The sequence below is a fragment of the Chaetodon auriga genome, chromosome 19 (genome assembly GCF_051107435.1).
Source record: "Chaetodon auriga isolate fChaAug3 chromosome 19, fChaAug3.hap1, whole genome shotgun sequence".
NCBI lineage: Eukaryota > Metazoa > Chordata > Actinopteri > Chaetodontiformes > Chaetodontidae > Chaetodon > Chaetodon auriga.
This window is the reverse complement of record NC_135092.1, coordinates 16,238,896-16,258,318: the sequence shown is the minus strand read 5'-3', so window position 1 is coordinate 16,258,318 and position 19,423 is coordinate 16,238,896. Positions and strand designations below refer to the sequence as shown.

The window sequence follows — 19,423 nt, the reverse complement described above, 5'->3', positions numbered from 1 at the left end:
ACCATACGGATCTCTCCTCATCTGGGCTGAATTCAAGCAGGAGCATAAGTGAAACACTAGCAGCTTCGCAAATGAGATGTGAAATACTGGGGAAATGCCACAAAGTTTGCACAATTTAGGTATGTAGTTATACATTTCACCCTGATTCTCATTTGTTATGTCCGTGGCCCTTCTACATGCCCCCACCCCGTTATTCTGACTTCACTACAAACAAGCTGTCATGTCACAGGAGTGAGATGACCCGTCCACTATTTGCTGTGGCTGTTCAATTTTCATTCTCAAATTCATATCTTCATCAGTAAAACCAAGACTCCCGTAGATCTAAAGATTTCTAGTAGTTTACCTTGGGATTACTCCTTGTCGAATCACTGCAGAGGCTCACATCCTGATCTCCACCTCCGCCAGGGGTAAAATAGATCTTGAAGTGAGGCTGCCTTCTGGAAGAATCCCCACTGATTTTGAAAGTACAAGCATTAGATCTGTTTCTTGCTTCCATTCTTTGAGTCTCCGCGTCTGCTTGGTTCTCCTCCACAGCCTGGCTATCTGCACCAGTTTTCTGGTGTTGATTCTCCAGCAGCAGCCTCTGATGAGACGAGCTTCTCTCCAGTCGAATTCTGGGGTAACGCACCGTACGGCTACCCCTTGAGCTGGCAAAGCCAACATCTGTGCATTCTTCCTGGGATGCAGCAGCCTGTTGCCTGTCCTGGCTCTGGTCCTGGTTCTGATTTTGCTGGAGCTGAAACACTAGTCTCTGTGTTCCACCATTGACGACAGAGCACTGGTCCAAGCTCGGCTGCTGGACAGACCAGCCAGTACCGCCGTAAGGTAGGATTCTGAAATGCTGGATGTCAGAGCCGTCAGGAGAGTTCCTCTGGATACAAATGCCACCAACACTGATACCAGGTTGACCTCTGCTATACACAGTATGGCCATTGGAACCAATACTAAAGACCCTGCGTTTGGGCAGCTCCGGCTCTGTCACCAAAGTTTGTGAGTTTAAAGAATCTGGGCTGCAGTAAGGAGGAGGCGGATGTCGCGGAACATCCGCTTCGATGTGCGGTTCGGTATAGGCAGGCGCAGGTCCTGGAGGAGTGTAACAGGGTGGCGGGACATCATCGACATGACCACGGGCATCTCCATTCCGGGATCCATTGGCGCGCTGGAGGGAGATGTGCATGGAGGAGCTCTTGGTGGGCCGCTGCTCAGCGTAGGCGGCGAGCTGAGGTATGAACATGGAGGAGCTGCGTTTCAGCGAAGGCTCCGAACCAAACGCTCTTGGTGGGACATGCTGCGCAGCTGGCTCCTGAGAAGGCCTCGATACCGGAGGAGGCTGCATGCTGAGCGGCGTGACCACAACATTGTCTCCCTGCTGCTCCTCGGAGTCTCCCTCCAGCACCTCCGGGGCTGTGTTACTGCGGCCTGAGCCAAAGTACAAACGCAGACGTTGTGCCATTTTCACCTCCCGTATCACAGCTCCCGTTCCCTCTCACTTTCGCTTAGACTGGCTGTTCAGTTCTCTCCTCTGGCTCCCGTCTCGGTCTCTTACTGTCGCCCACTTCTCTGCTTTGGCTGACTAGATGACTGATCCCCTTTTTTTTTTTTTTCTTCCACTCTCTCTCACCCCCCCTCCCTCCCACCCTCTGCGAGTCTCTTCCACAACTTTCCTTCCCACAGTAAACTGTACAGAGGAAAGAAGTCACACCACAAAAACTAGACTGCCACTGCAAAAGAGCTGACAACTTTACACTGCGCACTCAAAGGAAAGGCAGAGTCGAGGCTAAAGAGAGGAAGGGTGAGGGGGGAAAGAAAAAAAAAAAAAAGAAGAAGGATCCCTGTATGCCAGACTCTAAGCACTACCAAGCACTAGCGACAGACAGCAGAAATAGCCTCAGCCGAATGACGGCCAGCATTCCTGACATGATTGGATAAGAGCGGCCGGCGCTCCTGGTTTCCGAGGTGACAGTGGGTTGCTTGTCAGTCATGTGACTACAAATGGCTCTGCCACCTCTTGTTACAACCCCACTCTGCCCTCAAGTGCCAGCTGGCCCCCCACAACACATCCTACTTGCCACTGTCCATCCCTTCCTCCATTCACATGATCTCTTTCTAACCCCCGCGCACTTCCCCGCCTCCCCGCCTCTCATAATGCCCTCACTCCTACATACAAGCAGTTTGGTAGTTTTTAACTCCAATAAGTTAATTCTTTACCTAAATCTGCTCTCCCAGTATCTGTGTGTAGCTCAGTTTCTTGCACCAAATATCTTCCTCAAAACACCACTGTCTTCATCATGAACACCAGTGGTAAATATGACTCTACCGTCTGCACTCTCTCCCCATTAATGCAATGAATTAAGGTCATAACATGGATCGGCCAGGGCAAGAGAAGAAGACACGACAGACCCATAAATCTGCGGTAAACAAACACACAATATGAAATCTATATCCCTTTTCACCAGGCCCACTGGTACTTCTTGTAGCTTGGAAACATAAAAAAAATGAGGCATAAAGAAGTTGTTACTAAAAATGGACCAGAAAATAGGCAGCAGCAGAGTAAAGAGCAGAGTATCTGACAGATTGCAGCTTTGATACGGCAAACAGCACAGCCCTCTCCGGAGAAAGACATCCAAGTCTTCTTCAAACGGAATAAACTACGCTGCCTCCCATACACAGCCAACACTTGACTGTCTGGTGGTTTTATAGGCCACCCTGTTTGCATCCAAAAACCGCCCAAGATACAACTCAGCTGTGATCCTAGTTTGTGATGCTGAAATTAGGCACACAAATTATGATGCTTAAGCACTTGTAATATACTATTTGGCTTCAGTACAAGGTAAAACAGAGAGATGATTTCACAGCATTATGTAAATTCATGAGAGCATTCTTTATGCTGCTAGGCAGCAAAGTGATTCACCAGTGGAACAGCATGAGAAAATGAAGGTTCTGGGCTACTTTGCCCTGAGGCCAGACTTAGCGGGGGAGCTGTCTGCCCCCATGCACAGAACTGACAAACTCCCTGTGATAATCTGGCCTTTCAGAGCTGTCCAAAAAGCTGTTCCAACTTCTATGACTGGTTTGACCTATGGTTTAGCCCTCAGTGCGTCACCTTATCTGTTTCAAAAAAGCAAGCTGCAATCAAGTTGCCAAGCCATTGATGACAGGAAAGAGAAAAAAGGAGGACAACAAAAAAAAAAGATCTCCATTGTGGACAAGAGGGCATCAAGGAGATGGGCGATATTGACTGCAGCCACAGAAACAGTCAAAAGGAAAAGACTGCAGAGCAAGAAGAAATTGTGGCTTGGCAGCCGGTTACACTTAGTGATGACACACTGCCTACAGTGTTAGGCACAGTCAATAAATGTGTGTGTGAAATGTTATGGAGAATGTTCTGTACAAAAGAAACAAAATGCCAGTGTGTGGTCCAATGGCAGCAAGCCCAGCTCGCCAAATGACATAACATGCCTGCTTCAAACAAAGCACTACTCTGTATTTAGGCCTATTCTTTCTTTACATTCCATGTTAGCTGTCAGTCTCGTGTGTAGTTCTTCTATATGTCAGACAGTTGCATTAGTTGACATTTAGAGCACATGCATAAACCGCAACATTTCTACAGCACAAAGCTTCATCTAACTTTTCATCTCCTCTGACAAATAAACCATAAAAGTAATGGATGCAGGAGAACAAGCAGCTCCTTCAAAGACATACTGGCCAGTGGTGGAGGGGCTGCCTTGGCATGCACCTAGCGACAGAGGAGCACCTCCTCAGACATATAAGGACAGGACCGAGCTCGAGGCCGCCTGTGCTGCGCTTTCTTGTGTCATCCTCGGCTATACGGCTCCCACCGTACTGAGGGAGAAATCAGAGCTGTCCTTTCGTTAGCGGGCCGAGGGCCAGCGATTCCCCTCAGCAGGGGCGTGCAGAACGAGCACACACAACCCGCACCAACGCGAGCGCTGATTTTATCAGTGAATGAAACGTGCAGACTACATCATAAAATGCACCTATCTTCACTTGATTAAGTAAATTGGGAAAGAGAAACCTCCCACGTTAGTCCTCCAAAGGCAGCAGCCCTGAGCCTGTGAGGCCCAGACAGAATGTGTCTTATCCAGCCAAGGACATCAATACTAAGTTTGCTTGTTTTACTAAACATCAATCTCAAGATGCAGACCCCAGAGTTACTGAGAAGCCATTAGAAACAAGTATCAGTGCATTCCTACAGCCCTCTCAGGGAAGCCTTTTACTTCTTCCAGAGAACAATGTCTTCATTATGTCAACAGCCACTTCAGCCTCCTCTGGACGTGGTCGGCCGAGGTGAAGGTTCTACACTGACAGTGAACGAGTGAGATGATCATTAAGACATACGTGTGCTATTTTTAATTGCCGCAACTCTTGACACTGCGCAGACATTTAATCTAGTTGTCATGGCAACTGGGCTTTAATTTCACAAGTCAAGGAAGCGAGTGTTTTCGTCTGTGGGGGAAATCTGAGAAATCTGACATAAGAGGAATGTGGTAGCTGTTGGTGGACTGCGGCCTTAAAGCGGAGCATGAAACTAGAGGATGAACAGGCCGTTCGCTGCCTCTGTTCTCTCCCACATGTGCTGCAACACGTTTCTTCTGCTTGTGTTCTTCTGACTGAGCTTACAGTTTGGTATCCTGCGATATCAGATGTTGCAATGTGTCGGAGAGTTCACGAGAAAAAGATCGTGAAGACATGGGGGTGCGGATAAAGTCAATATAATACATTCCAGGTTGTTGGTGATCCCCGCAGTGAAATGAAAGCGGAGCTATTCTGGGAAAATTACTTGGAAAGATGTGCAGCAATATCAGTTTTATAATCATCATGTTTTATTTAGTGGCAAATTAATGTTTCATTCACATAACTGAGACTAAACCATAAAAGCAAGTAACACTGGGAAGCCAATGTCTGGATAGTTTGAAGCAGAAACATGTAAATTCAAAGCATGAAGATCCGGGTGGTTGGAACAACTCCTGATTCCAGAAAATGTGGGACATTGTGTAAAACATATATAAAAGCAGAATACTTGTTTTATTATGTTTTACACAGCGTCCCAACTTTTCGAGACTTCTAGAACTGGAAATAAATCCACAACTGACAGACAAATAATGTGTGACATAAACAACAGAGGGAGTGAGGGGTAAGAGGGTACAAAATGTGAATCTTACCAATCTGTTTTCATCAAACACCTCAAAGAGTAGCCTGTGATTCTGCGGACACACCTGTGAGATAATACAGCAGTCAACCAGTGGTTACGTGGCATGCAAAGCCAATGCAGATGTACATGCAAACAAACACCTTGTAGGCAACAGCCTGCTCGCTTCTGCGTCAAATACTTCACGACGACGGTGGCTAGCAGCGAGTCAGTCTTCTAAGCGTTACAACATGGCACTGAACTATAATTCTTTATAAATAACCGGTGGAGAATAATCACACACGTGCGGCTAAGCTTCTAAAGTCTGACATGGTCTGTTTGATTACAGTGGTGGAGGAGGTGGAACTCAGCTCTCAGTTAAACTCCAGCCAAAGATTAACAACTCTAACACCACCACTCTAGGATAAACACGGGCAATAACAGACCATGGCAGTGCAGGACAGCGGGAAGAAAGGGAATCTGACACATAATGAACTCACTCTGAAGTAGAATTCTTCGTTCCATTTGGGATTGAGGGTCTGAAACACAAAGCATGGATGTGGTTAGACTGATAATGAATTAACTGTGTATTAAAGCACAGTGAGCGGCATCATTGGCTTACACAGGAAACAGAGCAGATGTATAAAACCTGTCCAGCTCGTCGTGAGAGGAGAGAGCTCAAGTGAGAAATTAGGCTCAGTCTTGTGCGTCAATGATCCTCTTAGCCGTTGGAGGAAGTTTGTAGCTCTGACATGTGCCGGTGATTGGCGTTAGGCCCTAGATTAACAGCCATGAGGATTTTCACCCACTTTCTGGATGGGCCAGCTCAGCGTGTGAATGCGGCGGCTCTCTCTCCGTCTGCCCGATATTTTATTGGATTGGGAGCTATGTGACAGATCTCATTAAAATTCCCTTGGTGATTGGAATGACCTAAACACTAGAATGTCAATGAAGCCTTAATTTCACATCAGTCTGATTAATAAACACTTTTTTGCCATTTTACGGCAGCCATAAAATAACACCTCTGTTAAAACCACTGCTGACATAGAGGAGTGATGAACGAACCCACTGCCCTTTGATGGAAAATGTAACACTAAAATCCGTCAAATTCTCTTGATTAAATAATGAAAAATTCCCAGAACACACCCCAAAAGTCAACATTTAGTATGAGATCAGGGTAACTTTGAGTTACTGATGCTAGTCTCAGCCTGGCTCTTCATTATTTGCCGTCTTGCCACAAGCCAAACTCTTAGCTTCAACAACAAAGACGCCATCAAAGGTGTCCCACTTAAAGACACATAGAGCCCACAGAAGAGCCGAGCAGTAATGCTTCTTTTTCTGCTCCACATAGCAGTGCATTATCAGCTATTTATATCCAATAAGGCAGCCATGGCCACTGGCAGCATATGTCTGCCTGCATGGAGGCCTGAGCTGCTTGACTCCAGCAGAGGGTTGGCTGGCAGCTACATGAGGCTATCCTTAACGAGCAAGAAAAGGAGGGATTACAAAGAAATAAGGAGCTGCTTGCAGAGTCAGGCTACATGTGAGCGTATCAAAGTTTTATCCATGCATATACTGAAGATTTCCACAAATCCTACCAAATGAATAACATGCACTACATGTTCTGCACTATATGTGAATTAAGACTTCATTTTAAACTATAAAGACTAGAGTGATCCACAGTGGGAGCTGCAAACATTTGGTTCAAAATAAGAGCCCACTTTGATATCAAGATATCCTCTGAGTGGAGTTTACACTAATAGCAAGTAATAGCTCCCCCTGCTGAGAATACATTTCCTCCTCAAAAACGGGCCACTGGGGGAAAAGGGCTTGTCCAATGTCTCCCTCTACACTCCCCTGAGCAGGAAAGGAGGCACCGCCTTCTGGTGACTTCCTCTGGTTTCCACCTCTCAAGATGATACGACTGCCTTGATCTGAGGGAAAAGTGGTGCTAGCACTGGGGCTGAGATTAGGAGGTGACCAATCTGCTGCCATGCAAAGACGTTAAAGTTCATTAGGTCTGAAGCTGTGAGGCAAAGGTCCGTGCAGAACACAGGAGGGAGCAACCTCTTTATCATCGGACCTACCTTTTTAATGGTTTTTGTTTGGACTAAGGCAAGCTCTCTGTTTTCATCCGCAACATAGAGGGAAAGTTTGACGTAAGGATCGCTGCAGAGATAAAGGAAAAAAAAACAAGACGAAAAATTAGTGGTGAAAAGTGAGAGTTACAAATCTGCTCTCCACAAGTTTATGAGTACTTACCAATAATATTTCAAATTCATTTACAGATGATAGTGCTGCTGACAGAATACATCCATTTCAAATACCAAAACAGTATTTTTCCAATTTGTAAGAATAAACACATCGTTGTTCTTCCGTTCAGAAAAAGTCAGAACAGTATGAACAAAATGAACACAATTATGGTTTAAATCAGACAAAATCTGACTAAAAAGCACAAATATGGCCAAGCATTATGAGGCAACTTTACATACATATAAGAAGACACGGTTTCAGGTAGGGCTGGGCCACAAAACGATCTCGATTCGCCGACAACAAAGATTATTTTTTTACTCGATATGGACGATTAGAGCAGCCTTTATTATCTCCAGTGGGAGAAATTTGTGAGAGAACACATGACGTAAACTGGAGTAGCACAACCAGATCTACATACACAACAAGAATATCACGGGACGCCATACACCAAAATAAAGCCAGATAGATCGAACAGCCAGTCAGTGCACAGTTTCAGGCTTGTTCATCAAAGCACACGTCCATTTCTGAGAGTGGAGGTGGAGGAGGATGCTGTCGTGAAAGCATGAGAGGGGCAGAGGGACTCGAAAGCAACGGTGAAAGTGAACTCACGTTAAAATTAAAGCTCAGGAAATTCTTGCCAAAAACGGTAACATGACATCAATTATACAGAAGTGGTTTGGATATTTAAACAGCTACTAAGTGCAGATTAAGACGGTCTGCAAAACATCTTTCTGCTATCTTTTCCATCTGAAAAGGTGCCGTCCCAGCGACAACAACATTACTGTAAGTTACAAGGCAACTTGACACAGTTAAATGTTTAAACTGTAATCTGAAGTTTAACCAGTGAACTCTCTGGTTTCTTCACGCTTCAAACTGGCTGCATTATCAAATCATACATCGTGATAAATATCAATGTTGATCAAAATGGAAAAAATTATCATGTCCCCCAGCCCCAATTTTAGGTCTTAATAGGGAATTTGGATTCCACGTGTTGTAAACATACAGTGTACCGTACAGCCTGGCGAGTATAACCTTCGTTAGCCCTATTTCCAGTGTGACATCACATTAACTGTGTCCTCAGGTGCCAGAGCCCATGTTGCTAAACTCCACTTCAACACCGCTCGTTTCCAGGTCTGAAACCCGAGTCCACCACCAACAACCCAGCAGATAAAAACTGCTTGCATTTGGGAATTGTGAGATAAGGCTATAATGTCGTATTGACAAAGCAGAGTGCTAAAAATAGAAACTGCAAAACATTTTGAGGTGAGCGGTGCAAATAGTAAGCAGAGTATATGTGACTGTGCTATTTAAAAACTGCCAATTGGTGTATTTGAAGGTGCTGACAGGGCAGAAATCTCCAGCGAGTTCTGGATAGAGACGCGGAGCTGTGGCTATTCACCAGGCAGACCAATTACTCTGCTGGTCTCAGTCCCAGCGGGCCACACAAGGTACAGAGTCAGGTTATAACCTTTCCAAAACCTCCCTTTGAAGAAAAACCTCTCACAAGTCTCAGTGTGTGGCGACGGCAGACATTTTTTAATCAGTAACTTTGAAACTTCTTGCATTACAACCAAACCTGGATGACAAAATCACCTTTATAAATGTGACTCGCTGCTTCTTCTGATCTCAATCTGTATTAAAACACATTTATATGTGTTGCTGTATTCTTTTTGTTTTGTATATGTTGTATAAAGCAGGAGGACATGATGGCTGAAGGGTTCTCATACATGATTCTGTGTTGTACTTGTCTTTAATAACCCTGTCATAGCAAGCAATATAAAAATAACTAGCACCACAGTTACTGCTGTGAATGGCTAAAAGAAGGGAGATGACAGTGGAGCAAAGTAAGGTAAGTCATGCTGCCTCACCTGGCTCACTCCTGCTGAGATCTAAGCACAAAGTGAGAGGTCTGATCCAACCGCACTGGATAACAAAGTATATCATGGATGCTTTTCACAGTGCATTTCATGTATTTTCATACCCAGCAAAGACGTCCAAATACAGTCTCCAACATAACGCCTAACTTGAGAGAACGGCTGCAACAAATGATGGTTTTCTTAATGGATTGTTCTGCCAATCATTTGGAGATTAAGTGTTTGATCCATAAAACATCAGAAAACAGTGAAGAATGCTCATCGCTTTATCCTAGAGCCGGAAAATAACTTCATCTAAAGGCTTGTTTGTCTGACCGACAGTTCAAAACCTATAAATATTAATGTTACAGGATGCAAGACCAAGGAAAGCAGCAAATACTCACATTTAATGACCTGGAAAATGCTGGAAAAATTACTTAAATGTTTGTTGTCTTTACTTTTATCTGTTGCACAATATCTACCCAGATGACACCAAGTAAGGTAAAATCTCTCTTTTTCCCATGCTCTGGGTGAAACGTTAGTGTTACGTGTTGCATATCCTGTGTAATCAATTATATGCTGATTGCAGTTGCTCGACACGCAGGGTTGGAAATTTGATTTGATTCAGATTTCCAATCATCCACGAATGTGTTTTAGATCTGATTTGCCATAATCACCTTCTATGGGATTTTTTTTTGCCCTGCAGGATTGACATAAGCACCGGTCTAATTCCAGTATGGATGTGCCCAAAATTAGATTTGGGCTGCCGGTTGGAGCGCAGCCTAACATTGATTTTAGGGAGTAACTGAGAAGGAGCGAAGGGAAAAGGCAGGAGGAGAATGGGAAATATTAAAAAATGCGCTGCAAACGCACCCCAAGCAAAACTGCTGTTGCTTGATTGCTAATTAGCGTCTCCAGGAACCCTGCAGCCTCTAATTGTGAGTTTGTGTGGTTCTGTGATGTACTGTGACTAAACAGAAACAATGGGCCTACTGTATCTAGACTGCAATGAGACTCCTTCTTGTCTCCTTCCTTCTATCAACAGGAATCCTGCTGAGGGAGACAGGCTACTTCAGGTCAACACTGGGAGATGAAAGCTAGCATGAGCCGCTGGATTCAAATGGTAGCTCCATCAAACTGTTGCCCGACTGCACGCAAGAAGAGTTTCTATCGACGCCTCACGAAAACAGCAAAAGCGAAGCCGAGGGGTGTTTTATTTAGTCAAAAATAACAGAGCAGAACACAATAGAACAAAGTATTACAGCAGCAGCGGAAACAGGTTTGGAGCAAAAAGAAGAAAAGAACAAGCCAGCACTGTTTGAGCATCTTATGAGGTGACAGACTGCCAAGTCAGCACTGTCTCCTGTGGTAGCTCGCCACACATCGAGACCTCATTCAGTGTTTCTTCATTACAGTTCAGATTTCTCCTGAGCCAGGCTGAGCTGTCCTGCCAGCAGGCCATCAGGATGCGAACACATGCACTCTGGCATGTGAGGAGCATTCACACAGTGCTAAACATGCCAGCCTCTTCCTCTGACAATGTCGGCCTTCTCATGGCTGATATACAAAAGCATTACTATAAAGAACAAACGGAGCAGTGTTCACATTTAGACGGGGCTTTAGTCATATGGCGACTTCAGCCTCATTTCAAGTGCATCACGAAAGTACAATTCATAGTTTCTTCCATCACTGTACCTGGGATAACGTCATTTATTTCTGATTGTTTGAGTAAAGCTTTGCTGCTAATGGTTGCTGTCTCATCAAGATTATTATTGGACCTTCTCGTGCTTGTTGTTTACCAGCATAAGTTACAGATAATGACAACATACAATCTCCAGTGAGGCAGCCTGTTCTGAGCACTTCCTGGGATGGCATTACTGCAGTACTACTGCGTTTGCATTACACTTTCACGTACAACCCCAATATCAAAAAAGTTGAGATGCTATGTAAAACACAAATAAAAATACAATGCAGCCATCTGCAAACAAATTGTGTTCACTGACAATGGCTTTATGAAATGTTCCCGAGCCTGCATCCCAAAAAAGTAACATCCTTTATACAATCATGTGTTCACAAAGTGGTGAAGCTCGCTCCATCCTCGCTTGTGAATGACTGAGTCTTTCCAGGATGCCCCTTTCATACCCAATCATGATACTATCACCTGTTTACCTGTGGAATGATCCAAACAGGTGTTTTTGGAGCATTCCACAACTTTCCCAGTCTTTAGTTACTCCTAACCCAACTTGTTTGAAACAAGTTGCTGCATCAAATTCAGAATAAGCAGATATAAAAATATCACATTCTGCTTCATTTATGTTTTATACAGCATCCAAGTTTTTTTGGAATCAGGGCTGCACAAACCTCGAGATATAATTTCAATTTCTGACTGTCTTGTATTAGTTTTACTCCCTTCCTGTACACCTGACATAATTTATAGGCTAGCACATGACCTCTGTGCCAGTGTAGTAAAGAAAGCCCATGAGAAGTCCAGCAGTATGTCATTGAACATTTTCAAATGTGTGTGAAAATAATGCCAGCTTATGACTTCCTGATGATTAAAAAGATCTGCAGCAGAAAGGATGGTTGGTCATTTTGACTGATGGAAGTACATGAATGGGTCACGAAGACTAAACCGGTTAAAAATAAACAGGCATTATCGTTAAATTCAGACCCTGGACTGACAATGATGCATTTGGTCTGGACTAAGAAGGAGTAAGTTTCTAAGAACTCCATTTAGCACATGAACAAATTGATAATTTGCTAATAATTGATGGTCACTCTGTGTACTATTAATCGGTCAGAGCATTCTAGCACTGCAGGTACGAAGACGTAGGTAATTAAACTTTAGAGGGCATGAGTCATCGTGCTTAGCCATGCAAAACAGTAACTACAGACTGACTTCAAATACAGCTCCGCAGAGGGATATTATGCAATATGACAGAAAAGTTGTGATAACAGTAGGTTACACTTCATCACAGAATCACACACGGGAAAAGCAGGTCAGACAGCAAAAGACACAGAAGCCCCCTGGATGAACACAACGCTTCAAAGACCCTCAAAAGTTTGAAGTTTAACATCTGTGTCTGTGATATGTATAATTATTAGTCAAACACTTTTATCTGGAAAAACTGAGTTGACTAGAGTTATGAGTTGGACAGGAGAGGCAGGTAGGTAATCATTGATTAACACTTGGAGTTCAAGGTCTTTGTTAAGTAAAAGGAACGTAGTGAAAGTGTGAAGCGCTGCTGTTATAAGGTGAGAGGACGGGCTAAAGGAGCCCCTCTGAATCAAAGAGCACGATGCAATCTACAGGTCATGTTGGGCTTTTCTCACATAAACACCCCTGAAAATTTATTACTGTTGACTGGCGTGCCTTGCTTAAATTTTGGATGTTACAACACAGTCCTAAAAATGAAAACACATATGTGGTATGAGAGGGGGAGGTGCACTGACCGGGCCTGCACCCTGATCTCACAATGAAAGCACAAAAGTGGCGCAACAATGTTACTACTAAGACACCCCTGATGAAAACAGCATCTTCTGGTGTGTCCTAAAAAAAGAAAGAATTAAACCCGGAGGTGCTCACCTGGCTCCGATGATGTCTTTCTTCGCCAGATCAATTCCTGCAATGACCTTAACCCGCAGCACTCTCGTTTCATGCTGCAAGAGAGCGACATGATGGATCAAAACATTTAATCAAATCAAAGAAAAACGATCTCATAGCCTCACAATCAAGCAACTTCAAGTCTTCCAAGCTGCTGGCTGCACCAACCTGCTTCGTCATGTCAATAACCCTGACCTAGAAAAAAAGCGCGTTGTATTTGAAAAGCTTTCAGTCATGAGTGACACCAACACTTCGAACCTGACAGACGACATGAAAAACATTCATAAAGCAACGCAACATTCAAAAATGTGTGTATTTGCTGGCTTGTTTGCTCATCAATCTTACTTTGACTATCCCCGTGTTTGATGACCATAATGTTTGGGTCAAAGCACTTCACACAAAATCAGACACACTGCGTCTTTTTATTTATACATGACAAGCGCTGGAGAGAGGAGCAAAGGAGGGAGTGGAGGTGGAAGCCCAGGCCAACCCTGTTGTTACCTTAGGCCATGGTCTTGTTCAGAGGGTGTAGCATTACTGAACGTTTACCTCGTGGTCACGGGAGGTGCAGCGTCTCATGGAATGCAGACCCACAATTGTCTTAAAGCCTTTATTTGTGGAGATTACACCATGTGATTTAATGTCTGTAATATGGCGAACATTAACCAATAACTAGCCAACGCTTTCCGAAGTCCCTCGAGTTACAGTGTGTGGCATTTCGTTACAAGCACGCCTCACCTCCCATAATGACTGACAGAGCACCGCAGAGCCGTGATAGTGAAATGGGTGAAATGGCAGAGCATACACCGACGCCGGCTGAGTAAAGTTTATCATCACATGTTCCAATCTGAATAAAATGTTAAATGTCAGAAACACAAATTGAATGTGTTTTGGAGCTTTCATCCAAAGTTCACTGGGCCCGCCAAGACATTTGTCCTGTAAATTGGCATTAAAAGCCCACATGCAAATCTCTCCTGCATCCTGGTGAAGGAGTGACAGTTCAGCCTACGGATGTCAGCAGAGGACAAACTCAACAATCACGCCCCGAATATATGAAAGGCTTATTTTCAGTCATCTCTCATGGTCATCCCAAAAAGCCTTACTATTTCTGACTGTATTAGTAATGTCTGATAGGTAGTTGGCTCATACGACAGCTGCTCGGTTGGCAGATTACTTTGTCACTCTGTGATGACTCGTGACAATCGTGCTGCCACGCAACATTTGCAATATAGCATTAATACATTACTGATGCACGTCTGAGTGCCAAAGGCGACACAGGAGTTCATGACCAAAGTGAGCATCGACCTCAGGTGACAGAGCAAGACGTCCACGTCTCAGTCTCCGAACTCGCCCAGCGCTCAGCTCACCACCAAACAGCTTTGCTCACAGGCGAGGGGCAGTGTTTATGTCTGACAGCTTGTAATGCCGTGCAGCCCACCGCCCAAGAAATGCATCAATTTCTCCTCCATATGTCGGGGCTTCAACATAGCACTTTGGGGCGACATTACTAGTCGAGCCACAAGTCGTCCACGCGTTAATATAAGTACAGGATGTAGCGAGGCTATTAAGCTTTCGTTTAGGTTTAATTTCAGTACTCTGGAGACAAAGTGAGCAGCTGTACCTGAAATTAAGATGAGTAAACTTGTGGACACGCAGACAGGGGGCAGGAAATTGACAGCTGCCGGAACATTACTACGGAATGTTACCGTGGGTGAGGGCTTGTTAGCTTGACTATCAGCTAACGATGGTGTTAGCTATCTTTGGCTGAGCCCCCCCTCTGAGAGACACCCCCTTTTTCACTGTCGCCCAGATAACAAAGCTTTGTTGAGATTAAATCTTAATTTACCTCGTCTTCTGAAAGTCCATATATTGGCTCGTACGTCGCAGCCATATAGCCTGCGGTCCACGCTACACACACAAAAACAAGCCGCTTGGCAAAGCTAGCTGGCTAGCCTTGAACAATAAAGTCCCACTTTCCTCTCTCTGCCGTGCGGTGGTGGTCGAGTTCACGGTGAGAGCAAATCCTTGGCTCGGTACGGGGGTTTGGTTCGCAGCCGGATAACGTAATCCTCGCCAGCGTGGTCCGTCCTGGACACAATTTGGTAATTTAAAAAAATTCACTGTGTCCAAATTGTTTCAACTGAGACAAATCGCTTTTGTCAACTCCGAGCTTATCCCCTGAAACGTTTTGACACTTGACTTCCTCTTAACAGTTTAGCCAATCCTGTGCCGATTGAACGTGATTGCTGCAAACCCCAACCAATCAAGTGCGTTGTGAATTCCCCAGAGTTCCTCATCAGCCAATAAGATATGCAGTGGGCGTGGAGACGGGGTGTGTCGTGCCTGTGTGTTTTTTCCCCTTTTTCGGGGTGTGTGAGGCTGTTTCTCGTAAAGCAACTCAGGTAAGCACTGTCAGGATTTTTAATGTATCTGCATCATGAATAATATCGCCATCTCCGGCGAACTAGTCTCATTCAGGTGGGTTCCTCGCTCTGGATATTACCTTTCAGCCTTGAGCGCGTTCATGTTAGGGGCGGAGCTTGCACGACACAGCCAATCACAGGTTACATGCACAGAAAATAACAGATTAGATCGAACTACTGATCCGCGTCTCACGAATTTAGGTCGATGCCGCGGCAGAAGTTAGAGGAGTCACCGTGGGAAATTGAATGAACTCTGACTCCAGCGTTTATAATTTCACATAATAGCAACCGATTAACGAGTGAAAATTAACTGAGACCACAATGAGCTCAAATAGGTCTATACCGTGAGGTTATAGCTACTGTATCTGAAAAGAAATAAGGATTAATAGCACATAGACGTGGCCCATTGGATAATGATGTAACCCTTACAAACAAACAGTGGGTGTGTATTGTTGTTATTGTCGCTGCCAGTGTCATTGCCATGGTTTGGTTACTTGTTTATTGATTTTTTGGATCTGGGTTCGATTGCCACATGTGCAAAAAAAAAAAAAAATGTGGATTCATCATGTGAAATGTTTCACATGTGAACCACTTGTGCTAAATGAACGTGGAGTCATTACATGTGATTAATATGTGCAATGTGTTTTACATGACATGATAAATATGATTATTTTTTCGGAATCCCAAATACACAACGCAAACACAACAATGGTTTTAGCCAATAAACTACCGACCATATCTAAGTTTTTATTTGTAGACTTTTATGTAGACTTTTACTATTGTGTTCATTCATTTGAAATCAAACTATGTTTATATGGTTTGAGCAGTGGTTAGGCTCTTACGTGTACAGTAAAAACTGAATTATTCATACTATGATGCCTTGTTGACACTCATTTGCCACTCAGCTCGTTTTTTAAAAATCACTTTCATGAGCACCACCGGTCCTATACTGCCGCCTAGACGCCTACTGCACTACTGAAACTCCACCAAACTGCATTAGCACATTCAGAAAACACACAATGTTCAACACTAGATTTCTTCTTTCTTTCTTTCCATTCAATATCAGATCATCTCATATCACATCAGATATCAAATCATATTATATCTGGCAGATTATGTCAATAATGCCCCCTAAACTGCGGTTAAATAGCTGCGATTTCAAAAGGTAAGCCTTTAACAAATGTCTATTCTTTATTAAACAAAGACCCCAATTTCCCATTCCCTGCAGCCTTGTGGTGTGGGTCGGTGCCTGTGACAGACGCTTTCTCAAAGCGGTTCCCAAAAGCGCCGCTAGATGTCACTACAGAGTCACGATCTGTTCCCGGTTTGTCCCGGTTTGTCCCTGCAGCCTGCTGATTCCAGATGCACAACGACTGAGGGAGGAAATGTTACACTGGTACAACCCGAAGTTGCAGGCTGTAATTTCAGATGTTACACCTCCTGAGGAAGAGGCGGACCGCAATCCTTCATCCCTGACAGCAGGCCGTGCCTCACTCCTTTTCTGCAAGCACGGGCACGCAAGCTGTCATACCAGAATACCAGAACACGTTCACTGCGCACACGCACAGAGAAAATGATTTTAAAGCTAAAAAAAAAAAAAAAAAAAAAAAAGTTGCTGTCTTTAACTCATCTATTGGGGGCATCCATCAAACGCGTCCACGGTCAAATGCTCACTGGCATTCAGCATGTTGTGTCGCATAATGGGACTTTTAAATCAATGTGAAGAGCAGATGGCCATATTATATAACATTATTGCTTCTAAGTAGAGCCGACAAGGGGGGAGGCAGAGATTTCCCGAGCCACTCTTGATACATGGCCATCATTCACTCCGTCCAAAAGCTTGTTTCAACACAGAATTTTTCTATACCTACTCCCAAAATAACTGAATGTCTAAATTTATTAGACATCAATGAGAATATGCATCAGTAATTTTACACACAAAACATATGATGCCAAATATAATACATTGACACTGATTATGCTAATATTTAAAATTGTTAAAATTAGCTCCACCTCAATTATTTGGAACAGTAAAATGCTATTCACACATTAATACATTATACATTAAATGTGATGTTATAACACAAGGGGCCATTTTCTGCATTTGAGTACTTTTGATACTTTAAGATCAGCAACTGAGCAGTAAAAAAATAATTTACGACATGTGACCTAACAGTTGACCGATGGCAAATAAAAAGATGTGAGATAAAACCAATAAAAGTAAATGCTGAGCCCACATTGCTGTCCACATCATGACTTTCCAGGAATTTGCCGTCTCTCAGGCGGCATCTTTGACGTGAATGCATATGTGTGTCTGCGTCTGTAGGATCTCTGCAGGTGTGGCTTCCCACAGAGCAAACACAATGAGCCAAAAGGAAGTTTAGCTCAGGAGACAATGATCGGATACAGAGGCTGATCCCTAAAGATCCCTGAAGAAATCTGGAATTAGTTCACCTTCATGAATCTCCAGCAGCTGAAGTCTTTTACAGCCATCGTGCATCTGCAGAGTTCATGTTTTTTTACACACCTTCCTGCAGTGATTGTTCACCTCATGTTTCATCACAGGCGCCATCCACACACTGAAGCATCCTTTTTTAATGCTGTTAGTCTTATCCAGGTGCATTACTGTCTGTCTTTTTGCTATTTAGACAGAGACTCACATACAGTGTTTTCAGCGGGGACGTCAGTCGGGGTTACATCCTGTAGTAAATCAAATATCTCTGCACCTTTCGACCAGAGGATTTGTGTTTCTGGACAGGTGTGATATGTTTTTATTTCCCTTTAGAGGATTAAAACAAAAGGAGTGTATGAATCTTTTGCATATCCGTGTCAAACAGCTGACTAACTGACTCACATGAAGGCATGAATAAGACAGAGTGAGTCAGGGAGAGGTCATGGGAGGCCAGGGAGAGGGAGGGAGGCATGTCAAATACTGGGAGACCTTACTATGTTTACAGCTCCCAGTAAGAGGAACCAGTGAAAGGATAAACAGGACACGGCGTTCTGATCGTCACAGTGAGTTTTACAATATTTGTTCACAGGCAGAGCGAGTTAAAGTCACTAAGGTAGCAGCAAAACAGGAGCATGTCCTGACTTTTATTGTTGTGTAGAGAGAAACAGGGTCCCACAGGACACACTGCACATCTTTATCCACAAAATGAACACACTTACAGCAAGAGCATGATGTCAAGAGCAAAGGACAACATGTTTAAGTCTGTTAACAGCCGTGGACAACAAGAGGAATATCACAGCATTCTTGATAGTATAACAGATAAGTAGGCCTCTGTGCTGCCACTCTATTACGTCTTTGAGGGAATTATTGGGCCTTTAACTTCACTGCAATTATTAGACAGCTCTACTTTACAAAGTGAACTTGTTGCAAACAAAATATATAAGAGATATTTTGATGATTGTTGTCATTTTTCATGTGAAAGCATTTCATGGTTCCATCTGAAATGAGAGGATCTGTTGCTTTCCCTGGTGCGAGATTAATAAAGTTTATCCTACCTTATCTTAACTTTCTGCTTTGATTTTTAATGATGTTGAGGCTTGCACGGTTGGTTGGACAAAACAAGCAGCGTGAAGGCGTCACTTTGGGCTCAGGCTAAATGTGACAACATTTCACACTATTTTCAGAAAATGTACAAGCAATCAGTCAATTAATCAAGAAAATAAGCAGCAGATTAATCCGTAATAACAATAATCATTTGTTGCAGCCCTGTAAAAAAAAAAAAAGTTAAAAATATAACTTCTCCTCTTCTAACTACAACAGTAGAAAGCTGCTTTTATATTAATGCATCAGTATTAATAATCTAATGATATAATGGTTAAATAGTCTCATAGGACATTTTTCAGCACTGCATACTTTTACTTCTAATACTTTAAGTACATTTTCCTCATTATATTTACATACTTTGACTTAAGTAACATTTTGCTTGCAATGGACTATTTTTAGTGTAGTATTAGTATTTTTACTCAAGTAAAAGACATGAATCCTTCACCACTAAGCACTTGTTTTTGTCACTCAGGAGGAAATTGCATTCACTGCCATTCATTTCCTGGAGAGTGACCTTAACCACAAGTAGACGTGTGACCCAATCCCTTACTGTAACGCGCACACACGCGCACACACGCACACACG

At 43.5% G+C, this 19,423-nt stretch overlaps 1 protein-coding gene across 5 annotated transcripts in view; it reads right to left on the bottom strand.

Annotated features, from left to right (window-relative positions):
* Positions 1-15,075, bottom strand: part of nedd4l (NEDD4 like E3 ubiquitin protein ligase) — a 43,890-nt gene extending 28,815 nt beyond the window's left edge. For 2 of the 5 annotated variants that reach the window (XM_076758399.1, XM_076758400.1), the window contains exons 1-5: positions 14,706-15,075; positions 12,842-12,915; positions 7,237-7,318; positions 5,650-5,688; positions 5,184-5,237 (exon numbers count right to left, since the gene is read on the bottom strand). In XM_076758399.1, coding sequence (XP_076614514.1) covers positions 5,184-5,237; positions 5,650-5,688; positions 7,237-7,318; positions 12,842-12,915; positions 14,706-14,750 — 294 coding nt within the window. In that variant the 5' untranslated portion in view covers positions 14,751-15,075. Of the gene's footprint in view, positions 1-343; positions 1,579-5,183; positions 5,238-5,649; positions 5,689-7,236; positions 7,319-12,841; positions 12,916-14,705 lie in introns of those variants that run through there. The other 3 variants (XM_076758396.1, XM_076758397.1, XM_076758398.1) reach the window with 2 other exon arrangements.
* Between the last annotated feature and the right edge of the window lie 4,348 nt (positions 15,076-19,423).